The sequence below is a fragment of the Antechinus flavipes genome, chromosome 2 (assembly GCF_016432865.1).
Source record: "Antechinus flavipes isolate AdamAnt ecotype Samford, QLD, Australia chromosome 2, AdamAnt_v2, whole genome shotgun sequence".
Taxonomy (NCBI): domain Eukaryota; kingdom Metazoa; phylum Chordata; class Mammalia; order Dasyuromorphia; family Dasyuridae; genus Antechinus; species Antechinus flavipes.
Genome location: NC_067399.1, coordinates 549689034 through 549714717, shown reverse-complemented (window position 1 = coordinate 549714717; position 25684 = coordinate 549689034). Strand labels below are relative to the sequence as shown.

At 34.7% G+C, this 25684-nt stretch overlaps 1 protein-coding gene across 6 annotated transcripts in view; it reads right to left on the bottom strand.

Moving 5' to 3' along the window:
- Nucleotides 1-25684, bottom strand: part of APBA2 (amyloid beta precursor protein binding family A member 2) — a 357128-nt gene that overhangs the window by 87734 nt on the left and 243710 nt on the right. For all 6 annotated transcript variants that reach the window (XM_051980953.1, XM_051980958.1, XM_051980957.1 and 3 more), the window contains 2 exons: nucleotides 7302-7382; nucleotides 5976-6012 (listed from right to left, as the gene is read on the bottom strand). In XM_051980953.1, coding sequence (XP_051836913.1) covers nucleotides 5976-6012; nucleotides 7302-7382 — 118 coding nt within the window. The remainder of the gene's footprint in view (nucleotides 1-5975; nucleotides 6013-7301; nucleotides 7383-25684) is intronic.

Here is a 25684-nt window from a genome sequence, read left to right as displayed (position 1 = left end):
TGAATTATGATAGATCAGAGGTAGTATGACAGAGTAGACAGAGAACCAGTCTTGAAGACAAAAAAAACCTACCTCTAACACTTCCTGGTTATGACCTTCATCAGAAGCCTTTACTTCTCAGTACTCTGCCAGCTCTCTAAGACTATAGGATGCAGAGATACAACCTGCATTGGTAGAAAAAGTTTCCCTCACTTGAGATTTCCCTCCCTATATTAACGAAATCATAAGTCAATTCCCTGTATCTATCCAAATAATACGGGTTTAATTTCTACTTTTAGAAAATTCAATGAATTATGAACAAAATGCAATTTGTATACCTGAAATTCTTGTTGAGCCAACTAAATTTTATCATGAACACTACAATAACTACCTATATGTTCATGATGATTCAAATCAGTATTTTTGTTGTTACTCATAGGAGAAAAAAAGTCTGAGAATCAAAGAAGCTAAATTCATACCATTTCTTTTACTGTCTGTATGACATTGGGCAAGTCATTTGCCATCTTTGGGTCTGTTTCTTCAGCTGTAAAATGAGGGGGTTGAAAGAGATGGCCTCCAAAGTCCCTTCTATTTCTAAATTTATGATTCCATCATCTCTCAACCTCTTGGACTTTTTGCCCTGGTTATCCCCTCATGCCAGGAAAGCACTCCCAAGTCACCTCTACCTTGGTTTCCTTCAAAGTTCTTCAAGATTCACTTAACTATCACCTTCAACATAAAGTCTTGCATGATCTGTACTACCACTAAGCTGCTAGTGCCCCATCTCCTTCCCCTATCATCTTGCATTCATTTTATATAGATTTTGTTCATCTATATTTACATATATACATAAGCTAATTAAGGATGAGAACTGTTATATTTTATCACTGTATAACCAGAAGATATACTATGGTAGGCATTTAATAAGTGCTTAATGATTGATTGACGCATTATAATCATAAATTAGATATACTTTTGCATTAAATTAAAAGGCCCAGAATTTAGAAACTAGTTCATAGAAGACCCCTTAATGTCAGCTAGGTGGTACAGTGGATAGAATCAGAAGACTCATCTTCCTGATGTTAAATCCAACTTTAGACACTTATTAGCTGTGTGACCCTTGACAAGTCCCTTAACCCTGTTTGCCTCAGTTCCTATCTTTGCCAAGAAAACCTAAAACAGGGTCATGAAAAATCAGACAACTGAAATGGGTGAATAACCATAGGAGCCATCTGAGAATCAAATAGTGTGACAGAATGGTGGACACAAAACGCTATAAAAATCATTTTAGGAGCAATCTCTTAAGTCACTTTACATGAAAAAAGAGGATTGGGAGAAAGGTTAGACAAAACGTCATTTAATACTAGATGAAACTCAGGTGTTTGGGAAACTATTTTGCCAAAAGCAATTGCAACCCAGAACACCTTTTATAACAGACAGCACCTATTCTTCATGGCTATCTCAGGGGAAATTAAGGGCTGTGTCTAAATAGAGGATAGATCCCATGAAATATCATACACTAAACATGGGGCTTCTTCTTACACATAGGTCAGTGGACTCATTTCAAAATGACTCTACTATTTAAAAGGTCTGCTCCCCTCCCCCTCGCTTCAATGCTCCTCCTTACAAAAGAAAGTGTGAGAAAAATACTCTATATACAATTGTATGATTTCTTGGCTGAACTTCAAATGGAGTCTTTTCATGTCTCTCCTTTTGTCTCAGATGCCTTTCTCCTTTCCTCTGAAAGCAGCAAAATGCATTTGTACTCTCTCATGCTGAGGGAGACTCAATTTCTCTGTGGTCCCTGGAGACAGCCCAGCAATGGTGAAAAGTCTAGTTTCTAATGATCCCAGGGTGAATTTTAAAAGATGGAGGGGAGGTTAGGCACAGAGTTCAACACAATGAGGGAAACTCTAAAGAGGGAAGGAAACTCTTGTCAGCAAATTTAGTACATGAGGTTCACACTTAGTCCTGTGTATGTGCCTATGTTGGGGGTTGTCTACTTCTCCATCCAGAGGACCAAAGCTGTATCCATACCCAAATCCCTTACTTAACTAAGCACAAACTGGACAATGTCCTTGATTTTAACTCTCTCAAACTACTATCTATTGAAAAAGGAACTCCCCAGTAACTGTTAGCTTGCTGATGTGAATTCAGAGTTCAAATAACACCACTACAAAGCAATTGTTTGGCATGGGAATATTTTGAATGGAGACATCTTCCCATTGCCTTCTTCATTACCTCCTTTCAAGTCATGTTGAGAGAGGGGGGGAGGGAGAGGGAGTAGAGAAAGGGGAGAGGGAGGAGAGGGAGAGGGAGAGGGAGAGGGAGAGGGAGAGGGGGAAAGGGAGAAAAAGAGGAAGAGGGAGAAGGGGAGGGGGAGAGGGAGAGAGGGAAAGGGAGAAAAAAAGGGAGAGGGGGAGGGGGAGAGGAGAGAAGAGATTTTCTTTCCCAAGTTACTAAAGTCATAGTTTAGATTGGCTTAGAATATAATAAGACAATCTGTACAAGGGAGCCCAAAAGCTCATTAAGATGTCTCCCCAGTTTATAAGCATATAAACCAGTCTGGGGAGTTAAGTATGAAGTATGGTAAGTATTAGATTTGAAATCAAATTCAATGAAGCCCCAGATCTGAATCTTTTTGGCTGTGTGACCTTTAGAAAAAGGTCATTCAATCTCTCTGAGCTTCAGTGTTTGTCTGTAAAATTCTCAACTCAAAAGGTTATTATGAGAATCAAAGGTGATAAAAGTACTCCATGACTTGGAGTGCCTCAGATCACTCCTTTGGAGAGATTTAAGATCTCTTAACAAACCAACTCTCTTATCTAAGGCATTCATCCCTTCCATAACATAGCAACACAGGAATTCAATTTTCACTTTTCAAGGTAATTTGAAACAAATTAAGTATTAGCCATAATTCACCTTAGTTGGTATTATCTAGATTTTGAAAGATAAAAATTTTGAATGATAAAAACTTGAGGCAAATCACCCCATTTCTATAAGTCTCCATTTTGTCTTAAGCTAAGTGATGGATTTATGATAGTAAATGTGATTCTACTAAAAATCCAGGATTCAGGAGGACCAAAGGGTATAAAGATTCTTGGTAAATGGAAATGTGAAGGCACACATTTCTCCGAATTATTTGATGTCTGATTCCTTTAGTCTTTGGTTTAGGCCAAAAAAAAAAAAAAAAGGAAAGATCATTTGTTTTAGAATTCTATGTGTATCCTGATATGTACAAAGGACTGGGATAGAAGCATGAAGGAAGGACTGACTCTTACCACTCTTTCCTGGGTAAGTCATTCAGTATCTTCCAGTCTCTATAAAACTATGATACATAGCCTTTGACCTAATAATATCACTGCTGGGCATAAATTACAAAAGAGATTTTTTTTAAAAAAAGGAAAAGGGAAAGGATCTATAGTATATTAAAAAAAAAAACTATTTACCACAGCTCTTTCCTCAGGGCAAAGAATCAGAAATTGGGGGACTACCCACCAATTTGAGAATGGCTGAATAAACTGTGATATGTGATTCTAATGGAATACGATTGTGCTATAAGAAACCATCAGCAAGATGCTCTCAGAAAAACCTGGAAAGACCTCCATGAGCTGATGCAAAGTAAATTGTACTGTGTACAATGTAACAGCAATAGTGTAAGATGATCATCTGTGAATGACTGCTATTTTCAGTAAAACAATAATCCAAGACAAATCTGAAGGATTTAGGAGAAAAAAGGCTAATCATATCAGGAGAAAGAACTGATTGTCGGAATACAGACTGAAGCATACTTAAAAAAAAAAAACTTTATTTTTCTTAAGAGATCTTTTTTTTGGGGGGGAAATCTATGGTTTCTTTTACAACATGACTTTTATGGAAATGTTTTGCACAACTTCATATGGGCCTTTTCAGTGAGGAGGGGGAATGGAGAGGAAAAAAGGGAGAGAATCTGGAACTCAAAGTTTTAAAGACAAATGTTAAAAATTGTTTTACATGTAATTAGGAAAAATATTAAATAATCAAAAAACCTGCTATCCTCGGTTTTTTATCTATAAAATGAACATAATAATAATCCATACCTCATAAGAGTATTATGAGAATCAAATAAAATAATATATGTAAATGTTTTTGTAAATGTACCCTATATAAATTGTATTATCAGATTATCTTTTTAGTGATGACTAATTGAAAATTAAAAAAAAGCTAGGTACTGGGGATGCATACTGATTATCTAGGTTTAGGGTATGACCAGTAGAGGAATATTATAATGGGGAAACTAGTTTGTGAATTGGACAAGGAATTTGTTTCAGAATTTTTAGTCCAAATGGAAAAAAATTAGTCCTGAAAAGATTAAATGAATTACATACGGCCACATGAGGTAATGAGCACTAGAGCCTAGCTTTGAACTGAAGTATTCTCATTCCACATCAAAAAATATTTTTATCTTCATCCTGCCACACTACCAGTATTATTGAAAGCAGAGTTATGGAAGAAAAAGATGTGATAAATTATGAACACATAACTAATTCTTAATTATTTCAGATGACAAATTTTGTTTGTACATATTCTAAAGACTGTAGCTCCCTAAACATTGAGCATGGTTTTATTATTATTTGAAAACAATCTTTCTTACTAATAGAATTTTTTCAGGTAACAACTTTTTAAAAAGTTCATTTGAATTTGAACCTCTTTTAAAAAGTGTATACTTTTCTTTCCCTCTGCTTGTTCATTTTAGTCTCCTTCTATTTAAATCCCTTGAGGCCAGCAGGATTGTTTGGGAATCAGAGTCATACTTCCTCTGTTATCATCTGCTTAAAAAGAGTAGATTTGATTTACCTTCATTTAGGTCGCGTTAACAAGTAATTGGCAACTCTGTCAAATGTAATGTCTCTTGGCTGCCATTCTGTGTGGATGCAGACAATTTCTATGCCTTTAGCTCATAGCTATGAGTCTCAGAGGACCAGCCTCAGGTATAGAAAGTCTACCAAAGTTCAAAAGGATAAAGAGAAAAGTTTGATTTAATTGAGGTTTACTAGTAAAGAGAAGTAATTAAGAAATTCAGTTCAATACAATCTTTGTTTAAACTGGGTAAGAAAATTAGAGCATGGACTAAGATCCTAGGTATTTCTAAGACAATCAGGTAATCTTATTTGAGAACTAACTTACCTTAGTCCTGTAAATAATTTATACATAAATGATTAGCCCACATACACTGAAGTGCTTTCCCCAATTAATGGAGTTACACTAGCAATAAAATAAGGAAAATCAGAAGTTTTTATTATATTTCAACACAAGTCATGACACCTTCCTGGGAGTACAGGTGAACTTTCCCTTAACAGCTTCAACTCATATTTTAGAGCCAGATACAAACCTTTAAAAGTCCTTAAAGGTGAATCAAAAGGATACAAGGAGTATGTTTAACAAGGCTTAGAGCTTAGTTAGGAAGTAGATAGGTCATGCTTTCTATCCCCAAAGAAGGTTGTATCTACCAATCCTAATAAAAAGGGTCTCTACTTTGCTAATGAAATTGAGCCACAGACAAAAACAAAGAGCACTGCTGTTCATCTACATTTGAATGTTAAGAAAAAAGAAAGGATGGAAAAACAATAACATGGGAATGTCAGTGTGAAAAACAACAGGATAGTGAGTGTGGATGCAATTATAGCCACATCAAAACTGTTGTCATATAATTAGCCACTTTCAAGCAAAAAACATTTCATTTCATTAAATCAATCACTGGTGCTGACATATGGCATGATTAGGCAGGTAACAATTACATGAGTCAGGACTGCTAGGTTTTTTTAATAAAAAAACAACAACAACATAGTAATGAATGGAACAACTCCCAGAATTGCTATACACATTAAATGCTAATTTATTGTACTTTATTGTGGCATTTCATTAATGTTTGAGTTATATTTTCTTAATAATCTTTTCAAGAAATAAAATAAAATGACTATTTTGTTACAAAAATGATAAAACCCCAAATCACTTACCAGCAACAAAGCTTGGAAATGAAGCCACTTTCTTTGTCTGTTTGGAAAAATTAAAAACAGAACAACAGTAGGTAAAGAAGAAAACTTATTTTATATTGAACTTATAAACTTTATCTTATATTTATTGGACAAATAAAATGTTAAAAAATTAAAATCAGTGATTAGCACTCCCAAGAGATTAGTAACACAAAAACTACTCCAACTTGATTGGAATTCATTGACTTTTGTGGGAATCAATATCTTAAGTGCCTATATTAAGATATGGGTACTCTGTAAAATCATAATAGGCTTAAAATCAGAGAGCCAAAACAAAGGGTAAGTATTTGATAATATAATATCTTTCCTACCACATTGGCAACTTAAGGAATTTTAGAGCTGACAGGAAACCTACAGATCATAATGTCCAGCTCTCTCATTTAACAGAGGAGGTCACTGAAGCCAAAAAATGGAATGATTTGTTTAAAGCCATACAGTTAGTAGGCTTTTTATGATCCACATTGGTCTATAAACAATTGTAAGATAGGAAAGATGAACTTTTTTTCATGTAGAAGAATAATATTAAATATAGTAAGAAGCTGTGTGTCATATTGGGAAACTACTGAATTTGGGGTAAAAAAAATCTTAGTTCTATTACTTAATAACTATGTAGTCATTGGGTACTTTACTATCTGGTGGCCTGAGCAAATCACTTAACCCTATTTACTTCAGTTTCCTCCTCTCTGAAAATGATCCAGAGAAGGAAATAACTACTCCAGTATCTTTGCCAAAAAAACTCCAAATGGAACAAGTATATGACCTGAAAAATTCCCTTCTCTATGCTACAGAACCAAGTTGAAATAATGGTAGTATATATAATCATACTTCCTGATTCCAATATGTGTGTGTACACACTATGATTTGATCAATATAGGAATTCCAAGTGTTGTGACAAGCTCTAACATGTAAATCAGCAACTTTTGCCTTAGAACTTTACCTAAGAAACTGAGACATCAAGTCCTGGTCCAAGATGACACTGCCGGTCAGTATGTCAGAGGTGATTTCTCTCTGATTTCCTCAGTTCAAGCTGTCCTATCCATTACATTAAACTGTTTATACTCCTAATTATAAGGTAAGAACTTTCTCTTACTCTTCCAATATGAATTATTTTCCTGGAAGAAAATTTTACTTGCTCAGATCCTCCTAGAACCACAATCTTTCACACACAGCCCTACTCCATCCATCAGATGTCCATAGATTCAAACAGTAAAATGGTTGAACAATAAGCTTAACCAATAATGAAATTTTACTATCCACATGGCCCAGAACTCTATCCTTTAATGAAATTACCTCTTGCATATTGTTATTATCGACTGGTCCATTGAGATCAGAACGCTGCTGTTTCCTTGGTTGTTCCAAACTGTTGCAAACCTATAAACAATGAATAGAGAAAACTCAGATTCATAGTTGTAGTAAGACATTAGGTCCCAATCAGACTAAATTAGCAACTAATATTTCATGATTCTTTCTATGAGGAAAGTCATTAAGCTATATATTTCAAATCTTATGTTAGCAGAATGTACTCATTTAATCAAGATTATAATTCATACCATAATGAATAAAACTACAGTTAATGAAAGTACCAATAGATACTTTGTGTAATATGTAAGTATATCTTGCAAGCCAGGTTGTAAATCTAAATCCTTAATCTCAGAACTGTTTGATGAATCAAAGACTTATCAAGCATATTCCTTCCATTTGCTTGTTGTGGCAGGGATAAAGAAATATACAAAAATGTCCCCACCTGTCATAGATCACACAAAGAAATTTAGATCTTGAAGGAACCACCATGCAATTTAAAATCCAGTTGAAGAGATAAAACTAAGACACTTGAAGCAATTATGGAAAATAAAAATCTGAACTGCCTGAACAGTCTGAAAGTATAAAAAGGGTTCTAAAGAGAGATCAGTGTGAGCAAAAATCATCACGATATCCCTGAGCTTTAAGGTTTACAAAGTACTTTGCATATATTATCTCACTTGAGACATTATCTTACAAATATAATCTCTAGGGAAAGTTTTACCAATAAGCCAAGGCAGGACTATTGAAGATAGGGATTAAAACAGAATTAAAATATAACAATCTCTAAAAAGATATGGTAAAGCAGAGGATCTCATCCAATATGTAAAACAATTTGTTATCCTTAGATGAGAGACCTGCTTGTGGCTTTCTCTCATGGTTACCTCAACCCCTGTTTTCTTCAGTAGTTGCAAAAGGATTTGGTCACCTTCTTTCTTGTCCTAAGAAATGTTTTCTCATTCTGATAACAAGTCCTACAGATTCTATTTGAAATATTGCCCTGCCTCTTCTCCTTTGAACCATTCCCCTTTCCTCTATACATACCTCTCCTGTGAAAGGTTTTACTCATCTATTCTAAATAGCCACAAAATACTGATGATTGGCTGTGTACTTTAAGGAGGCCTAAGAAATTATACAAACCCAATCTGTACCCTAAGAAATTGAAGTTGGTTTTTGTTGCCCACAAGAAGCCAAACTGAAACTAGTATAGACCCCCTGTTCATTTAAGAAATGGTGATGTAATGTTACTCTCTGGTTTTATTTCCATTTTTTTTTACCTCTTATAACTATCTCTACATTGAGGTGCCTCCTAGTTTTTATAAAATATTGACCAAAATCAATTCTAGCCTCCTAGCAGTAGCTCCTATTTCCCAAAACTCTCTTAGGGATAGTAGAAAGTAAAAGATGAATGTATGATCTTTGCATTTCTTCAATACTCAGATTGAGTCTGAGGCTTTCCCTGAATCTTATTCCCTCAGTTACTCTTCCTCCTCTGACAAAATAAACAAATACACTTCTATAGAGGGCCCCAGATAGTGAGGGAATTCTGAGGGAGGTATAAAACCGTTCAGCCCAGAGGAAACGTGCTGAAAATATCTAGTTTGGCTCCCCGTTTTCCCTTTGGAATTTCTCCCCTCCCTCCCTCAGAAGTCAGGAGGGCATGACCACCTGTGTTCTACTTGAAGCAAGGATACTTACAGCAGGGTGCTTACAGCTAGCACTTACTCAGTGTGACTGATGAGATAATGGTTCTCTAGTTCACATATATTTAGTGTGATATAATGATGTAATCACTCTAGTTGACATATATTTAGTGTGATGTAATGACGTAATTACTCTAGTTGGCATATACTTAGTGTGATGTAATGATGTAATCAGACTGAGGTTTAGGACTGAGAGGACTAGAGACTCAGACACAGAGGAAACTCAGACTCAGACTCAAGCTGGGACACAGACACAGAGGAGACACAGAAAACGGAGACAGAAACAGAGATCCTCCTGGTGGCTCTTCTGCCTTCATCACTCCTTCACCTAATACCAAGGCTCGTCCAGAGATCCTCTGGAGAGCTAGTCTGGACATTACAAACCTCTTCTCTGATTAGTCTGTGGACCTGAATTGATTGCAAAACTGTATGTATCCAGCATGTGGAGTGGGGAACAGCAAGGAATAAGTTTGGATGAAAGTTCAAATGACTGCACACATTTAAGTCATAATCTTTTTGTCTTGTAAGAATTTCAGTTTTCTGAGTCAAATACATTTGGCTATTTCACAGTTTAAACCAGAAACTTTTCCCTCTCATGACCCCTTTTAACCCTCTGGGTAACGCTTATATAGGTATATAAAAGTTATATAAATCCAACATTCATTGAAAATAAACCCTAATTTCACAACCATCTCCATTCAGTCAGGAGATCCTCATGAGGTGCCAGTCCACAGTTTAAGAAGCTGAGGTCTAAACAAAATTCCAAAGGCCATGTTTGGAGGTCCTTAGACCTTCCCCAAATTAGGTCCATTAGTTATAATAAATGAAAGATTGCTTTCCTTTATTGGAAGTTAAACTCTGGAAAAACTATCTAAATGTCCATGCTCCTTTCTCTGCCTTTGATGTCTGAGAGTTGAAGGTGGGCTTTAAACATGATAAATCACCTTGTGTGGTTCAGATGAGCCTACAGAGTTGGAAATGTGTAACAGTAGCTATGTAGTGAAATATGTTAATATGGTAGGGGTAGGAAGAAGAATTCCTTCAGCGTTTTGAGAATATAAAATGGACAGTCTAAATTAATTATAAAATATCAGGACCAAATGACATTTGTTTGAGGAAGAAATGATTATTTCCCTATGATAAAAATACATTAATTTGAAAAAATTGTTCCAATAAATAACTAGGTTCCAGTTGGTAAAACTGCGGCTTAGAATATTTCTCAAAGTGTCATGTCCAATCATTGTGTGCTTGATTGAACCGAAAATACATTAATATAGCCCAAATTACTTTGGCTGTGATAATAGCAAATTAGTTGTCATGATCTTACTTTGCCTATAATAGATGGTTTCTGATTGCATACCTAGCTAGTAAATATATTTACATATAAATGTGTGCATTTTATATTTATATAGTTTAAAAGTCTAGGGACCAAGAACACTAAATTAAAATGTAACAATAAACAATTCCCCTCCATATCACACACAGACACATATACCAGAATGTCATGTTGCACTTTGTATCATTTCAAGCCTCAGAAATATCAAGTTGGATGAATTAATCATTTACATGTTAATTATGTTTAATTTTGGGTTTCATAGAGGCAATCTCCTCAGCTCACTATTTCTGGGAGAGAGAGTTAAATTACATCATATTTCTACATTTGTGTCTTTATTAAAAATGTCAACTTGGAGAAATCCAGATGCACCAACTCTCAGATCAGATCACAAGCTACACATACATGTATAAACTAGTAGGAACTGATTTAAGTCCAGTCTCATTGCACAAATACATTATCCTTCCAATAGTTCTTTAAACTGCCCTTTGTGATATAAGTGGCTCTGAATAAATTATAATATTGTTCTTATGCTTCTCTTTCAATTTAGGTTGCTCTGATGATTTGTATCTGGAGGGCAATCTGGATAAAGTATCTATTCTGGCAATAAGTATTCCTGGGAGACTGGCACATCTTTTCAAAGACAAGTTGTAGCATTTTTTAAAATGTCAAATGAATAAACTCCCTCCTTTCCCTTAAAAAAAATCTATGATAATTATCATGCAAGATGAAGAAGAAAGTCAAAACCTCTTTTTTCCACAATCTGTCCACACTCTCAAATATGAGTACTTCTTAGAATAAATAATAGTAAATCAACAATAAACTGTTTTTCTGCTACATCATTTCTTATATTTATGTAGCACTTAGCAATTTGTAAAACACTTTCTATTCTTTTTAATATCCACAATCACTTTGAAAGGCACGTAGTGTAACCATTATTACTCATTTTGCAGAAAAGTAAACTGAGGCTCAAAAAAATTAAAGTGACATGATTAGCAAGTGGCAGAATATAAAATGAAATTCATGATTTTAGAGCAAAAAAATTACCTTAATCATTCAGTCTAATTTTCTTTTATTTATTAAAAAAATGCATTTTACTGATGTCACTGCCATTTCTTGGAGGGGTGAGGAACCTCTGCATCATTCTAGATTGAAAAATCCCTTGAATCTACCATTCCTACTAACAACAATGCCTATATCAATTGCTGAACAACAGCCATCCTCAGGGCAGAAAAGGGATCCAGTGGGAAAGACTGGAAGTGTCACATGCCAGAAGAGTCAAAACACCTCAGCTACTACCTCTTTTTAGACCCTAGTAAAGACTACCTAGTGCTTGGCACACCATGAGAAAGGAAACAAGCATTTATTAAGCATATTTTCTGTGCCAGACACTTTACAAATAAGCACTTTATTACCTTGTTTGATCCTCACAACCCTGGAAGGTGGATGCTATTGAATTCTCATTTCACAGTTGAGGAAATTGAGAAAAGCAACAGTTAAGTTTACTTGCTCAGGGTCACACAGCTAGTAACTGTTGGTATAACAGTTGGGTCCCATTTTTGAACTCAGATCTTCCCAATTCCATGCTCAGGGCTCTATCCACCATGCTACCTATCACTAAGGATGACATAATTATAATTAATGCAATAAAGATATAAATATTTTCTCATCCATTTATTCATATATTATATATTTCCATCCATTATATGATAAGGACAGGATAAAGATATTCTTTTGTCAAAAAATCATTTACAATCAGAATTTTGTGTAACCATAGCTATAAAGGACAGCTATTATGTGATCTTTAAAAAAAATCACTTCCTCCTTCTGGGTCTGCAAAATGAAAGAACAGTAATATAAGAATGTGAAACTATGGCATATGCATTTAATAGGACATTATGGTACATTAAGAAATAGAAAATATGAGGAATTTAATAAACATAGGATAATTTTTATAAAATGAAGTATGTATAAGTTTAACCAAGAGAATAATATCCAAATAATTATTAATAATAATAGTTAGCACTTCACAAATACTATCAAATAGTGCTCAAAATAGCGGCTGGAAGTGCTAGAAAAAGGAATATCAGTCTAAAGGCAGTCTAAAGTCAAGTCAAAGCCTTGAACTGATAATATTTTTAAACAGGAATATCCCATGATCAGAGTTATATCTCTGGGAGATATCTGATGCCATTGTGTAGGTTGAATTGAGAGTCCTATTGAGAAACCAATGCTATAGTTTAGCTAAGAGATAATGAAGAATAGAAAGAAAGAGGGACAGATTCAAAAAATACTGATTGTCTCATTAGATGACAGGATAAGAATCAGTGAAATCTTTAGCACCCCCTTCCATCCCTCCAATGCTGCTGAAATATTGAGAGTTAATAAAGGGGAGAATAAGAGGAAATAGATTCAAAGAACTTTGCTGAGGTTAGATCCTTTCCAATTATTAGACAGGCTAAGATCAATGATGCCTTTAGTCATGTAGAACTAAAAAAAAATATGGATGGGAAGAATTACCAGCCAATGCATCCTGCCTCATTGCTTTACTTTATTCCTCAATTCCAAGCTGTCCAGATCTTATGGGTCGTTGGGTGAGAAGAGGGACCACACTTTTTGGATGAGCAAGGAGGCATTAATCATAGTTATGTCAGTGAAACAGATACTGAGCTTTATCATGTGCCATTCCATGGTATCATAAGGTCCTCTGGATATTACTTTTGATCATTTACACCTTCCAGATTCTGTACATTATATTTTGGGACATCAGGACAGTTGTCCTTGATGATTTCTTGAAAGATGTTGTCTAAGCTCTTTTTTTCATTGTGATTTTCAGATAGTTCTATAATTTTGAGATTGTTTCTCCTAATCTATTTTCTAGGTCAGTTGTTTTTCTGATGAGGTATTTTACATTTTCTTCTATTTAAAAAATTTTTTTTTGGTTTTGTTTGCCTGATCCTTGTGGTCTCATTGATTCATTTGCTTCCATTTGTTCATTTCTAATTTTTAGTGAATTATTTTCTTAAGTTAGCTTTTTTATTTGCTTTTGCATTTGGCCAATAAAACTTTTAAATGAATTGTTTTGTTCATTGGATATTTTCCATTTTAGAAATTCTGTTTTTCAAGGAGTTGTTTTCTTTTCCCATTCCACCAAAACATTCTTTAAGGATTTTTTTCTTTTAAGATTTTTTTTTCAAACAAGTTCTGTGTTTCCTTTTCTGGTACTCTCATCTCCTTTTCCCATTTTTCTTTTAACTTCCTTTTAAGATCCTTTATGAATTCTTCCAAGAGAGCTTTGTAAGATGAAGACCAATTCATATCACTCTTTGAGACTTAGTTTTTTTTTTTTTTTTTTTTTTTTTTGCTTTTAGTGCCCTCAGGATTTGAGGTCTATTCTTCTCTGTCTCCATAAGAACTATCTATGGTCAGAACTCTTTTTGCTTTTTGCTCATTTTTAAAGGTTGAGGTCTGCTCTCAGGGCAAAAGGATAAGCTTCCTCTATAAGCAACAGGGGCTTCATGGTACCTAGGAGCTGATGCTGCTGGCGTCCCTCCCATGCTGGGTGGATGTGACCACGTACTTGTTATGCTAGGGTTCAGGGGCTCACTATTTGCCTTCTATAGTTGTTTTGGAGATCTCAATCTAATCTGCTGACCCACTAGCTTCTAAACCAGGACAAAGTAGCAAATACTGCTGTATTTTGGCTATGAACCTCTCAATAGATTCCCTCAGAGAAACTCTGGGTGTCCCTGCACTACACTCTATACTTATGCTAGCCAGCCTGCAAACTCCTCTTCCCCCTATTCTGCCACTACCAAATTGAGACCAATCTTTCCTGAAGTTCTTCTAAAATATCTTCTGCTGCAAATTTGTTATACTCCAAATATTTGTGGGTTCTGTTACTCCAAAACTCATTCAAAGGCTTGATCTGAAGTTGATCTAAGGGAAGCCAGAAAGAGAGCAGATAAAGACCTGTCTACTCTCCACCATCTTGGTTCTGCCCTTGTACATTATATTCTGATCTACAAATGTACCCTAAAGACTCTGGGGCCTTCTTATCTACCCCACTTCCCAACCTTTAAGATTTCTGAGTCTTTACATTCACATTGCAGTAGATTTTTCATTTATGTCTTCTCTCCCCAGATTTTTGTGTGAATTCCTTGAGAATTAGGACTATCTTACTTTTCTACCATGTTTCTCCAGCACTTGGCACATAAAAATCATTTGATAAATATGTTTCTATTCATTTATTATGGGACATGGGAATTAGGGAAGAAGAAAAGATTATTTGGAAGGTAAGGGTAATAATAGTGCATAACATTTTAAGTGACGCAAAACAATTAAAACATATCTCATTTAATCCTCACAATAATCTGGGGGAGGTAGGTGCTTTTACACAGGAGAAAACAAACAGACAGAAGTTAAATGACTTGTCCAGGGTCACATAGCCTACAGCGTAATTTAAACTCAGGTCTTGCCTCTAAATCTATCCAGTATGTCACCTATTTGTTGTTCAATCATTTCAGCCATGTACAATGCTTTGTGATTCTATTTGGGATTCTGTGGCAGGGATATGAAATAGTTTGCTATTTCATTCTTCAGCTCATTTTACAGAAGAGTTCACTGAGGCAAATAGGGTTAAGTGATTTGCCCAGGGTCACACAGCTAGGAAGTATCTGAGATCAGGTTTGAACTCAAGAAGATGAATCTTGCTGACTTCAAGTCTGGAGATTCATCTACTTTGCCACCTAGCTACCTGTTATGCCTCCTAATTTTCTCTAAAAGGAATAAGGTAAGATTCATATCATTAGGGATTAGTTAAGTTTGAGGTGCTGAATGGAGATGTACATAAACATTGAAATTCCTCCAAATGTTCAAGGCTAGAGATTAATATTTTGATAATATTCAAATAGAGATAATAGTTAGAGTTGTAGATATAAATGAGATTGACAGAGGAGAGAGTGCAGTGAGAGAGGAGAAGGCAACCAAAACCAAAACATCAGGAGGTGAACATTTAGAGAGCAGAACCATTTCAGTCATGCTGAGTTATTTAAGTAGTGTCCCACAGATAATGATGAGTGTATTTTGCATAGGAAGACAAAATTAAATGATAATTATGCTGCTCCCTCATAGTTATATTTAACCATCACAGCCAGGGAAAACAAGAAACCAAGTTAAGGAGAAAAGACAAGCACTGGAGAGGCAAAATTTACTACAGATCACCATCATGGAAATCAAGAGAAGGGAGGGTTTGAAGAAGGGTCTGATCAACGTTGTTAATGGTGTACTTTAACAGAATAGTTTGTGAATAGGGGGACTGATAGCCAATTATAAGGAATTGAGCAGTAAATGTAGGATAAAGAAATTACTACAAACTACTTTTTCAAGAATTTTGTCAGGGAAGACAATGGAGGACATGAAGATCTTGGCTTAAAAGGGTAATGAAATGGATGGGAGTCTCTTGGTATAAGCAAATTAGAAGGCACTTGTAGATTGGATAAAATCTGGAATACTGTGTTCCAGTCATTATATTTTAGAAAGGACAAGGATTAGTTGGAACACAAGAACATTGAGTCATATAAGAATCAAATGAATGAATTTAGCTTAGCTTGGAGAAAAAATTTGGTCAGAGAGTAGAGATCAGGAACATATATGATAGCTATGTTCAAGTATCTGAAGGAAGAGGAGAGCTAAATTTATTCTACTTGTCCATAAGGACAGAATTAAGGGCAATGTAAGCTGCAGAAAGATCAACTGAGAATTGATGTCAGGGAAAACTTCCAAACAAGAAGAAACTGCTGTTGATTTCAGAAAAGCCTGGAAAGACTTACATGAACTGATGCTAAATGAAGTGAGCAGAACTAAGAGAATATTGTACACAGTAACAATAAGATTATGTGACACTCAATTATGATGAACTTGGCTCTTTTAAACAATGAGGTGATTCAAGGCAATTCCAATAGACTTGTGATGGAAAGTGCCATCCACCTCCAGAGAGAAAACTATGGAGACTGAATGTGGATCAAAGCATAGTATTTTCACCTTTGTTGTTATTTCTTGTTTTTTTTTTGTTCCCTTTATCTTGCTTTTTTTTTCTTTTGATCTGATTTTTTTATGTAGCATGATGAATATGGAAGTATGTTTAGAAGAACTGAACATGTTTAACCTATATTTAATTGCTTGCTGTCTTGGGGAGGAGAGGGGAGGAAAGGGAGGAAAAATTTGGAACATAAGGTTTTGCAAAGGTGAATGGTGAAAATTATCTTTGCATGTATTTGGAAGACTAAACTACTACTTTAAAAAAGAATAGACTACTTCAAAAAGTAGTGGAATCTTCTTCAAAAGAGTAACTTAAGTTTATTAAAAATGACCCACTAGTATAATAATAATAACTACTGTCATTAATGTTGCAGAGAGTTTTTGAGTTCTGTTTTATAGTAGAACTTACATTGAACTAGATGGTCTTTGAAGTCCCTTCCTACTCTAATATGATGATCCCATAAGGAATTAGAAAGCTCATCTTTTAAAGATACTTTCCACCTAGGATGATACATCATGCATCCTAAGAATGCATTTAAAGTAAAGCTCAGTTTAGATTTCTAAAAATATGATTCAGCTCAAAGAATCCTTGAATCTGAGTATTGATTAATTATATGAAAAAAAGTTTCTCCTCACTCTTCACATTAACACATTAACATTGGATTTTATGTATCCAAAAGTCACCAAGAGAAATTGTAAAAGAAAGAGACAAGATGCAAATAGACAGTATCTGATATCTGAATGACAGCAAACATAGAGAAAAGACAAGCCCCCAAGCAGCCAAGAAATAAATTTCTTTGGAAGATTTCCCCTAAAAGTTCTTATTTGCATCATTAGAGAGAATACCTATATCAAGCAAATTATAGATTCATCAAAATCTTATTCTGGAAAAGAAATGAAGAAGTTAGTCTCACTTATTTTATCATCAGTATATCTACTAGGCAAGAGCCTGCTGACAAAAATATTGCATGAGCTAATGAGATTTGGATATTTATTTTTATGAGGAATGAGGAATAAACCACAACATTCTATGAGATATTAAGTTCATTTTAAAAAGTGAACAATTACCTTCTACTTAAGAGGGGTTGTTCCTATGCTTCTTTAAAGGAGGACTTGACTATATTACATTATATGTAATACTGACTACATTACACTATGTATAGGAAAAGAATAGAGATTCTAGAATGGTATTTGTCTTCACTGAATCCTCATCTTTACCACTGGTCATACGCTATCTCAGTGGTTCTCAAACTTTTGTTTTCAGTATCTTTATCCTATTAAAAATTATTGAGGATCTCTCCAAAGCGTTTTTGTTTATCTGGGTTATATTTATAGACATTTACCATATTGGAAATAAAAACTATTTTTGAATTTGTAGACCCTCTAAAAGGGTTTCAGAGATCCCCAGGATTCTCTAGACCATACTTTGAGATCCACTGCATCCAATAAGTTTCAGAATTTGGTTCTACAAAAAGAAAGACTGAATTATCACTGCATATGTTTTGGGTCAAGGTCAACTGAACTCAGCCATCTGCCTAGTACTGTTGGCCTCTTGAGGGGATATAGTTCCTACTCTAGATGAGCTCTCAACCTGATGATGAATTAAGCAAACCCTATAAGACTAGGGGGTCAAAGAGCAAAAAATAACTACTGTCCTTTCAAAAGGGAGGCTTTTTTTTGGGGGGGGGCAAGGGGATATATAAGGGTTTTCAGTCTCCATAAAACATTACATTCACATATATATACTTCAACTCAATTCCTACTCATATTACCTCCTTGGCTTGCTGAGGCCTAATTATTATAAAAACTCTGGTTTGATGAAGAAATGCAAAATGAACAAGGAAAATAAGGTAGAGTGAACAAGGGGGATTTTTTCCATGCTAGAAGCCTCCTTGTTCACTGTCTATGGGCATAAATACCACTCAAATCCTCCATATTTTGGGGGTTTTAGCCTTTTATTGTCATGGACCCCTCTGGAAGTCCAGTGAAGTCTAGGGACTTCTTCTAAGAATAAAATAAAACACTTTACAATTATAAAAAAAAATCAATTATATTGAAATATAATTATGAAAATATAATAACTTTGAGTAAGAATAAGTTTGCTCTTTCCTGAAATTCTCATTGAAGAAGTTCAAAATGTAAAGTTTTGATTTTGGATGTGTTTTTTTCTCTTGGGTCATTTACAGTCATTGAGCTTATCTAGTACACTGCAAGAAAACTAAAATGAACTTAGACTACCATAAAAGAAGCAGGGATTAGGAAGGGGTTGGTCCTTCTGCATTCTATTCTGGCCAGACTACATGTGGGATGTTGTGCTGAATTCTATGCTCTGGGATTTAAGAAGGGTATTGATCAGGTGGTGAATATCCATAGCAGGGGAATTAGGATGGTAAATTAAAGCATCTTGAAATCACATCATATGAAGTTCAATAGAAAAAAACTGGGAATATTGAGCCAGGAGAAGAAAAGACTTTGTAGGGACATGATTGCTACTTTCAATTATATGAAATATTGTTACATGAAAGAGGTGTTGGATTTGTTCAACTTGGATCCAGGGCATAAATATGAACAGATGGGTAGAAATGCAGAAACATGAGTTTAGGCTTCAAATAAAGAAAAATCTTCTTAACAATAAGAACTGTTCAAAAATAGAGTAGAGGGCCTTGGAAGAAAGTTTGTATGTTATGAAAAAAAATTTTTATGAGGGTGGAGATGGAATATGGGTTATACCAAAAGATTTATGAGGATACTTCTAGTTCTGTGATTCTATAATTGTGTCCATAATTCCATTTTCTAAGCCATAAAGATGAAAGATAATTAAGACATTTTAAAATCAATTAACTAGCATTTATTAAATACCTACACCACACTAGATATTGTGCTAGCCAATGGGGAATATAAAAGCAAAAATGAAATAGTTCCTACCCTCGAGGAACTCACACTCTATTCCATCAACTGTAAAATATAACCATTTGATTTTTCCAATTGAGCTTGCAAATGCTGCTTGTTCTAGCAGAAAACCAGTCTAGTTCAAGCCTTTCTTTATTCCTGTAACTGTTTTCTCACTTAACCTCATTTGAAATATTAAAAAGATGTGAGTACACAAGTCAAAAGGAAATAGAATGACCAAAGCTAAAACAATATTAGAATTCAATTTTCTGGGGACTTTTGCACATTTAATTTCCACTAAAGTATACATGAGCTATTTCTGGAATTAAGATGCTATTACTAGATCTCTTATCTCCTAATATTATGATAAGGATTTCTCAGTCTGTGTCAATATTATCAGTAATAAATAATAAAAGACTTGAATTATACTGCCTAAGCTAAGAGAACACTAGAGCAGGACATTAAAAGGCTGAATTTTTAAAAATTAATGCTTAACAAAAAAGGGACATCAAGAAGATAGTCAATTCCCTAAAAATCACCTTAGGGATGAGAAGGAGGTGAGAAAAATGTCTGGATTTAATTAAAATGGGTCAGAGGAATCAACTTTTGTTTTAACCAGTAACTGAGAATGTATCCAACAATTGTACTCTAAATAAATGCATAAGTTAATAAAAATTAGAAATGGGTATATGTAAATAACCATTGATGAGAGAAATAGTCAGTTACTATAGGTAGGAAGACAGAGCTTTAGTATTATAGGCAAGAAGACAGAAGCTGTTGCCTTAATGAGAAGAGCAGTCTTTCATGAAAAGGGAGAACTTTCCACCAATGAAGAAGAAATTAGAGTAATAATTAGAAGTTATTTTGCCCAATTATATGTAAATAAATTAGATAATCTAAGTGAAATGTAGGAGTATCTACAAAAATATAGATTGCCCAGATTAACAGAAAGGGAAATAAATTATTAAATAGTCCCATTTTAGAAAAAGAAATAGAACAGGAGAAAAGCAGTCTTTTCTTCTATTCTAAGTCAATCCAGTGTACCAAATCTAGTCAGGAAAAGCTCTAGTTAGGCCTTGAGGTAAAGTGACCTGTGCTTTGATGTAAAGAAAAGAGAGACAGTTTAGTATCCTGGATTTGGAGTTAGAAGGATCAAATTGGAATCACATCTTTGCCATTTACTACTTATGAGTGAGTTATTTAAGAACTCAGTTTTTAAATCTGAAACTCAAAGGGGGCTGAACTAGATAACTTCTAAGGGCCCTTCCAAATCTCATCTCTAACTTGAAGATCTTATGAGAGCAAGAAACTAAATGAGAATACTCTGTGGCAAAGAGTATAATTCTCGGAAGTCTAAATCATATGGATGGCTTTCTTCGTTAGTGGGACATGGTCCTATTCCACTGTATTGGTATATTCTTGAGGAAAACATAATTCAACATGATTATTTAAGCAGTTACAAGTATTTTATGAATGCCATATGAGTGTGGGGGTGTTTAGGAAGAATATGGTGACGTTAAGGCATTTCCCCATAAGAAGTTTACCATTTAAGACTGGACATTCTGGCAAAAGTTAGGCTTCTGCCCCTTTGATTGGAGGTCTAGAGGGAAGAGTGAAAAAAATATTTCCCAGATCTCCATGTTTGTTGTTGTTCATCCTTCATACTCCAGGAGGACCAAAGGATATCACCCTTGTGATGTCTCGATTTGCATTACATTGAACTGTGAATTGTTAAAGCACAGAATATTCTCAAATAATCTCTGTGATTCAAGGGAAATGTTATTTCTGACTAAGATATTGCAAGACCTTAGTGTTAAGGGAAAGGCGGATACATTTTTATCTAAAAAGGTACAGTCATTGCCTTCTTTCTTTCTTCATCTTCTCCCAGATATGCATAAATATTATTAGAAACTGCTAGAAGATCAAAAACTCCAATGAAAAGCTCTATCTTCCCACTCCTATACTACTTGAGAAAAAGGCTTTTCTATTGCTAAGGTGGTTGCCTTTTGTGTTTTTTGTTTTGTTTTGTTTTGCTTTTTTTAGTTCAGAATATCTCTTTCCTGGATATTTTTCTTTTAAAGATTCCTTAAGATATGCAAATCCACTGATTTAATGAATCAAAGCAGTATTCTGTTGTGTTTGAACTATCAACCTCACAGTAGAACAGTGCATAATATAATCCATGCTCAAATAAAAACTATATTCAGGTTAAAAATACTGTACTTTGATATAACGATAATAAGCAAACCTGACCATACTTAGATGATCTAGGATCTCTTACATTTTCCAATATTCTTCCATTCCTCAAAGATATATATATATATATATATTACACACACACACACACACACACACACACACATATATATATATATACATTTTGTATGCACAGATTGATATGAGAGGGAGAAATAGAAAGGAAGAATGGGAGAGAGAAGGAGAGAAACAGACAGAGAAGGAGACAGAATGAGAGAGAACAAGATGTTAAAAGGACCTTTTACAAAAGAGGTCCTTTCAGAGGCATAATAACTTCTCCAATCCTCAATATAACATTGAAGCATGAAATGGACCCCCTCTGAATTCACATTTCTTCTCTAAAAGACTGACTCTCCATTCTTATATCATGGAACAGGGATTATGGATATAGTTCATCTTGTTTCACTGACAATGAAGCATAAAAGATATTTCTTCCTTCCAATGCCAAGTAATTTAATTAGTTTTTACAACATGATATTGTCATAGACAGACTTCTTCTATAGTAGGAGGAGCGTGATGCTTTGCACTTATCAGATACTCAAATATTTATTGAATGAATGAATATATCAGGAATTAAAATTAAAGGAGACTCATTAGGTTTCTCTTTTGATCTTCATCAAAAAGACCAAGAATATGGCCCAATTTAATTTTAATTTGAACTTATTCATGATCCATTTTGTTATGAGGGAAGTTAACAAAGAAGCCAACCAAGAGACCTGGGGTTGCTCAAGTTATTTTTAGAACAGAAAACCCCCATTTGTCTAAATAGAACCATCATTCAGTTGTAAAACTCCTTTCTTTATATTTTGATATGTGATGTTTGTCAAAAGATAATTTTCTTGAGTTATTTTTGATGCTTTGACCAATGTAGGGTGAAGATTTATTTTTAGGTAACTTCCTATTAATCATATTCCTATGGATTTTTTTAGTAAGTAATTAGCATTTGTTGAGATCTGAAAACTGTGTGATAAAAGACACATGTGACTGTTTTTGCTACATCAAAACATTCTGTGTGAACATGCTGCATATACAATTATATAATTTAGTATTGTTTTGAGTAATATGGCCTTCTTTAGTAGGAAAAAAAATCTATCTTTCCTCCTCTTTTCTCAATAAAGTAATATAATTCAATAAGATTATTTAGTCAGTTACAAGTATGTTATGAATGTGTGTGGGGGTGTGGAAGTGGGTTGTTTAGGAAGATTTAGAAAGGACCCCAAAAGTTGGGGGTCACAGACTGGTGTTGGAGAAATCTCAAAAGAATTTGCAGGCTTGAATCCATATCTAAGTCAAGGGGCAAAATTTATTGTAATTGTAATGCCAATTGAAGTGGGTTAAGTTCCAAAAGAATTTAGTAAAGAACCAAGAGAAGCAGATAGATTTATAGGAAAGTTAGACCAGAACTTCATGTTACTCATTCATTAATTTTATGGCTTTCAGATAAGTTTGAGGGATGATCTATTCACTATTGCCTCAGAAACTTGGTTATCACTAATCAACAGATTATCTGTCTGTCAGTCAATGTTTGCAGGATTATTCTAAGACCAGAAGACTTTAGAATCATTGACAGACAAATTGTCAGAACAATAGCACTGCAAGGTCAGAGGATCTCAGAATCACTAATGTATCTTCCCTAAAGTTTAAGGGAAGAAATATTGCTATATTTCTAGGCCAGAAGACTTTTACAATTATTGACAGACAGACTGTTAGAACAATAGCACTCTAAGGGTGGGGGGACTTCAAGATCACTGATTCCAAAGCCATTAGACTTAAGAATCATTGACAGATTATTAGAACAGAAGCACTCTAAATTGATCGGGGAACCTTAAAATCTTTGTTATGTTTCCCCTAGCTGTACCCTATCAGAACATAGTGAAGTTAAGATCTACCCACAAGAAGCTTACCATTTAAGCTGGACATCCTGGCAGAAGCTATGATCAGAACCTTCAATAGCTTCTGCTCCTTTGATTGGAGTGCTAGAGAGAAGAATGAGAAAACTATTTCTAAAACCTCCATGTTGTTGTTGTTCATTCTTCATCATTCAGGAGGACCAATGACATCACAAGGGTGATGTTTTCACTTGCATGTAAGTTGGATTTAAGTGAAGCAAAATGGAACAAAGTCATAAGTCTCACTCTTTCTTCCAGAGATATCAAAATCCAGTGACAAGACAAAAGTCAAAATGAATAGCAATGGCCTAGGATTCAGTGAGTGACCTTTGTTTTTCTAAATTAGTTCTTTCCCAGATTTCAGTTTGTCTGAGGCAATACCCTGAGTCTAAAGGCTAGGTAAGAACTGAGAACCAAAAATGATTCAATTAATCATCACAAAATCAATTTGGGAAGGGAAAACTCATAGAGTTTTGGCCTGAACAGAAAACAATTGCTTATTTACACTCATTCTAAGCCATCATAATCTAAACAATGAGTCACCCACAGAAGCTTGGGTTGGGGGCTGTTGCTGGCCAATAAATGAGAGCCAAAGTGATTTGGGTTTAAAGACATATATAGCTCTATTTGAAATGCAATGAACTCTTTAAATTTGTGACCAAAGATGAACTAGAGACCATTACTGATCACAAAATAGAAAATTTTGATTATATCAAATTAAAAAGCCTTTGTACAAACAGAACTAATGCAAACAAGATTAGAAGGGAAGCAACAAACTGGGAAAACATCTTTACAGTTAAAGGTTCTGATAAAGGCCTCATTTCCAAAATATATAGAGAACTCACCCTAATTTATAAGAAACCAAACCATTCTCCAATTGATAAATGGTCAAAGGATATGAACAGACAATTTTCAGATGATGAAATTGAAACTATTACCACTCATATGAAAGAGTGTTCCAAATCACTATTAATCAGAGAAATGCAAATTAAGACAACTCTGAGATACCATTACACACCTGTCAGATTGGCTAAGATGACAGGAAAAAATAATGATGAATGTTGGAAGGGATGCGGGAAAACTGGGACACTGATGCATTGTTGGTGGAGTTGTGAACTCCAAACATTCTGGAGAGCAATCTGGAATTATGCCCAAAAAGTTATCAAAATGTGCATACCCTTTGATCCAGCAGTGTTACTACTGGGCTTATATCCCAAAGAAATACTAACGAAGGGAAAGGGACCTGTATGCGCCAAAATGTTTGTGGCAGCCCTGTTTGTAGTGGCTAGAAGCTGGAAAATGAACAGATGCCCATCAATTGGAGAATGGCTGGGTAAATTGTGGTATATGAATGTTATGGAATATTATTGTTCTGTAAGGAATGACCAGCAGGATGAATACAGAGAGGCTTGGAGAGACCTACATGAACTGATGCTAAGTGAAATGAGCAGAACCAGGAGATCATTATATACTTCGACAACGATATTATATGAGGATGTATTCTGATGGAAGTGGATTTCTTTGACAAAGAGACCTAACTGAGTTTCAATGGATAAATGATGGACAGAAACAGCTATACCCAAAGAAAGAACACTGGGAAACGAATATGAACTATTTGCATTTTTGATTTTCTTCCCGAGTTATTTTTACCTTCTGAATCCAATTCTCCCTGTGCAACAAGAGAACTGTTCAGTTCTGCAAACATATATTGTATCTAGGATATACTGCAACATATCTAACATATATAGGACTGCTTGCCATCTAGGGGAGGAAATGGAGGGAGGGAGGAGAAAAATTGAAACAGAAGTGAGTGCAAGGGATAATGTTGTAAAAAAATCACCCTGGTATGGATTCTGTCAATATAAAGTTATTATTAAATAAAATTAAAAAAAAAAAAGAAATGCAATGAACTTTTTTTAAAAGACTGGTTTTTCAAAGATATATTTCTAGAAATCATAAATGAAAAGTATGCATGAAAAAAAGTAAATTGTCCCAGCTTTTAAAAAAAGGAAAAAAGTAGCAATAGCAACAATAATAAATATAAATAAAAACTTTAAATCTAGGTCCTGGCTTCCAAAATGTATTACAAAATGTAAGTAACCAAATGTTGTTGATTTTTAGTACTTATTTTTGAAAGGGATCAGTGAAATCATGAAGGTCATGTCTTGCCTTATTGCTACTAGTGATTGAATGGTTGTACGATGTGGCAAATGGACCCAAACAGTTATCATTATTGTTATGATGCCTCTTCCAGCCAAAAAAAAA